The sequence below is a fragment of the Marmota marmota genome, unplaced genomic scaffold (assembly GCF_001458135.2).
Source record: "Marmota marmota marmota unplaced genomic scaffold, marMar, whole genome shotgun sequence".
Lineage (NCBI taxonomy): Eukaryota > Metazoa > Chordata > Mammalia > Rodentia > Sciuridae > Marmota > Marmota marmota.
In genome coordinates this window covers 375,666-380,065 of record NW_026000255.1, presented here as the reverse complement: position 1 = coordinate 380,065, position 4,400 = coordinate 375,666, and the positions used below count along the sequence as shown (strand labels likewise).

Here is a 4,400-nt window from a genome sequence, read left to right as displayed (position 1 = left end):
GGGCCCAGCCTGTACACCCCAGATCCACGTCAGCTCAGCATTGCCTAGTGATCCTGAGCAAACAGCATTTAGACAGTTTACGGCTCCCTATGCCCGCGCAGTTGAAGATGTCAGAGACTTGATCTCTCTGCGCCTGCCACCATGTTACATCTCATCAATGATATTCATGTTGCCCTTACAGCTTCCTGGTATAAGCAAGTTCTTGGGATTATACAAACTGCTGCTTCTGTTTCCAGTCCAGATTTCTAGAAATGAAACCCTGCCGCCGTCGCCTCCCACGCTCACGAGCGCCGCGCTTGTCTGCGACCGTAGCAGAGCCGCCCTGGCCTCCGCAGCTCTTCAGCCCGGTGCTCGGCCCCTGGGGCCCAAGCGGCTGCCGCCGCGGCTCTCCGTCCCCCTCCTCCGGAGCACGGGTCCCCTGGCAGGGGGGTGCAGAACGACCCCAGAGCAGGCTCTGCCCGAAGGTGCAGCGGCGAACAGGCCACCGAGACGCTCGAGGCTGCAGTCCAGCCTTCGGAGGACAGGGCTCGGCACGCAGCCCAGCTCAAACCTCTAGGTGCAGCTGCTGGACAGTGTATACAGAGCCATCAAGACAGCAAGCAGAAAGCAAATGGCGGCTCCCGCGGAGTGGATTTTCGGCACAGAAACCACAGCCCCGCCAACAATCCCAATCCACAAACTCTCCCTGTATAAAAAATATTCAAAAAAAAAAGAAAAAAAAAGGGGGGGCGCACTGAGCTTTCTTTGCCTCGGGTACTTACAATCCACTGCTGATTACACATTCAGCTTCTCCGCCCGGAGCGAAGCGAAAGAGCACCTTATTAGTCTTGATCACAGAAATACCCACTACTCATGTGTTGCTAATAAAGAAAAATAAAATTAAAAAAAAGAAATACCCACTACTTCATATCTAGTCATCTATTACTGAATACTTTTTCTCCTTGGATGTGGCCCCATCCTCCATTCTCATAAAGTTATTAATTTCTCTCTCTTTTTTCAATTTCCATCAAAATCAGACAAACTATTTAATCCCCACAAGTTTCTGTCACTACCATAGTTTTTGAAGGTTGTTCCTTTTTCTTCACTTCTGTTTATTATTAGTAATCTCTTCTATAGTTTAAACAATTTTGAGTATAGATTAGAGAAGAAAAACCTGAGAGTATGTTTATTACATAAAGAGATGACACTCCATTCAGGTAACAAGGCAGTGATCTGTGATGCTGCTAGTAGCCAAAATAGTACTTACACTGTGGGATATGCAGCTACTAATAAAATTTAGTTTAGTGATTCTTCTCCCTTATCATATAGTATTATGGTATACTACCATTAGGCATTTTACGTTGTTCTAAATTTAAGGAAGCCTACTTATGCACTGCCAGAGTCAGAGATACAAGTAACAGAAATGTCCAAGCACAACCAAGACAGTGAATAAAGCAAATTTTTAGACAAACTTAAAAAAATATCTTATCTATGAAGATTCCTATATAGATTGAGAACTGATGAATTTATACAAGCAATGACAACCCTGGAAGTAGCAATGTATAGTAGATGAAAGAAGACATCTTAAAGTTTTGAAGTTATATAGAGACTACAATAACTCTAAGAGCTTTGTACATCAAGAATTGTGCTTCTAATAAGCAAGTCTTAATCCATTTTAGATTTGTGAATGGATAAGTAAATAATAATGAAAATAACAAAGAGAAAATTTCAAATGTATCACCACAAAAATTATAAGGCAATATGTCAAGATCATTGTACTGTCATGTGTAACTAATAAAAAAAATAAAAAAAAAGAAATAGGAAAAAAAATTATAAGGCAGTGAGCAATATGGTAATTTAATTAATTTGATCATTCCATATATATTACTCTATATGCTATGTGTTTATATATATATATATAAAACCATGTTTAATCCACAAATGTAATAGATTTATGATTTTTTTTCAGTTGAAACCAATACTAATTTAAGAAAAGACATTTTAAAAAGACAAGAAAATCAATATTCAACGATTAGAATAAAATATATATTCAGGAGGATTACAAATTTAAGACTAATTGCATATATATATGCAAGTAATATGAAGACTATTTTGAAATATCTGTATATCTATAAGAAATTAATGTATCTTCTATAGAATCAAAGATTAATAGTAAAATAATGAGGCACCACTGTTCAACATTTAAATTCCTAAAAGTTTGTGAATTATTATATTCAAATACTGATGACAGTTGAGGGTTCTACCATACCCCAGAAAGGCTTTGACTTGGTGATATCCCTTATAGAAAAGGAAAAATCAACTTGAAAGGGAGGCAGGGGGGTTCCTGAGTTCTTAACCAGCCTGAGCCATATAGCGCGACCTCCTCTCAAAAGAAAAGAAAAGGAAAACTCAGACGTTGGGAATAGTTTCAACAGAAAGGGCCTGTTGTCAGGGGGCAGGGCCAAAGGACTTGAGGGGCGGGACAGACAATGAAGAATGTGGGGCCTCCTCTGTGACGTTTGAGACTGTGCCAAAGGCTCCAAGTGCATCTAGGGATTAGGCAGTATTGGCCAGTCACAGCAATGCCATGACTGGGAAGCCTCTACAAGAGTCTCTTTTAGGGGTTCTGGGAGGTTTTATCTATGGGGATCCGAAGTAGCAGGATCTTGCGGTGCAGAGAACCAGGTACCATAGATCCGCAGCAGTCTGAAGCCACAGCGGGTCCCAGTTACATATCTAGCAGTCGGAAGCGTAAGCAGAGTGGTGGGTATTGTTTGGGCTTAAAACCTGACACCGAGAAGTTTCAGGACCAGGGAGAAAATCTACAGCAAGTCTTCAGCACCAGCCACAGAAAAAAAGTTAAGATTACATCCAAGTATGCTTACCAAAATTTATTTTTGAATGGGGAAAACAGTGACATCAAAATCCGTGCTCTGGGAAAAATATGGTATTTACACAAAATATTTTTATATCAATCAGATTACTTTGCTGATATGTTTAGAAGTTCTTGGGAAGAATTGCACAAAGATATTATTGAACTGGATATTTGTGACCAGAATATAGATATCCAATCTTTGCACTTTGTACTAGGTTCATTGTATAGGGATGAGTATTTCTTAATAGAGCCCCTTCAAGTTCCAAGTGTTTTGGCAACATCATGTCTTCTTCAGATAGAGGACTTAATTCAGCAATGTAATGAAACCATGAAAGATACAATTAATGTGAAAACTGTATGTAGTTATTATGCAGCAGCAGAAACCTATGGGTTAGATTCTGTAAAGACAGGGTGCTTTGAATGGCTTCTTCACAATTTGATGACACACCCAAGAGCTGAGCTCTACAAAGAAATAGGCATAGAGCTTGTGGATTTGCTCATCTCTTCCTCTAATTTACTAGTAATACAAAAGGAAATGGATATATACACAACACTTAAAGAGTGGATGTTTCTTCGTCTTAACCCATCTTGGAAAGGCTCAATGAAACAGCTTCTAATTAATACTAATAATTGGCTTTCCAGACACAGGGAATGTGGTGGTTATAACACTTTTCTTGACACAGAAGAAGGAATATCATTTAAACCAGTGTTTAAAAAATTGAGGTTTCAGCATATCATCTGTGACCTGGCCTCAACAAAAGTCATTGAACAAGATGGTCTAATACCTTCAGAGTGGTTGTCATCTGTTTGCAAACAACAATGGCTTACCTTGCTTAAGGCACAACAATACAGGGAGATCGGGCCTCGAGACATCAATGAAACAGAACTTGAAGGATACAGCATGAGGTGTGGTAAAAGGATTATCAAAGATGGTAAATATTCCTGGAAGTGGTCAGGTTACAATTTTGGCTTTCCCTTACATGTTATTTTTAACAGCCATTATATAATTTTCAAGCAAAATACTTTCAGTCAGCTATGTGAAGATTCTGCCTGCTTACAACCTCTACGAAATATTGCGTTCAGATTAACTTTGGTATATTTTGATGCTAGTGGAAAACTAAATTTCAGCAAAACAACAGGCTATAAAATACTTACTTTTTCAAAAGATGAGGAACAAGTGGTGATGAAGTTGGATAGCATAGTTCTGAACTTCCCTTTATATATATTCTGCAACTTCCTATTTATATCATTAGAAAATACAGAAAACTGATTATCTTATCAATGAGATCATATTAACATTTTGAAAAATTTCCATGCTTCATTTAATTTAATTTAATTGCTTTACTGTTAATACAATTTATATGATTAATAAAACAAATGAAATATTCTCAAAAATACAGTAATATCACAAATGACTATATTTCATCTTCATTTTATTTCCATGCATCTGTGGATTAAAATATTTAATTCCAAGAAAATACTTGTCAAACCCAAGGATATATGTGGTTAGCACCTATTGGTTTTCATTTTCTATCTACAACAAAGC

The 4,400-nt window shown here is 38.1% G+C and overlaps 1 protein-coding gene across 1 annotated transcript; it reads left to right on the top strand.

The window, feature by feature from the left end:
• Positions 1–2,621: 2,621 nt before the first annotated feature.
• On the top strand, positions 2,622–4,124 carry LOC107159978 (germ cell-less protein-like 2). Its single transcript, XM_015506615.1, has one exon. The coding sequence runs from the start codon at positions 2,622–2,624 to the stop codon at positions 4,122–4,124; it is 1,503 nt and encodes a 500-aa protein (XP_015362101.1).
• Positions 4,125–4,400: the final 276 nt, after the last annotated feature.

Bases quoted from the DNA above. Each gene is read 5' to 3' on its own strand.
- LOC107159978 (XM_015506615.1), top strand. From the start codon at position 2,622: ATGGGGATCCGAAGTAGCAGGATCTTGCGGTGCAGAGAACCAGGTACC.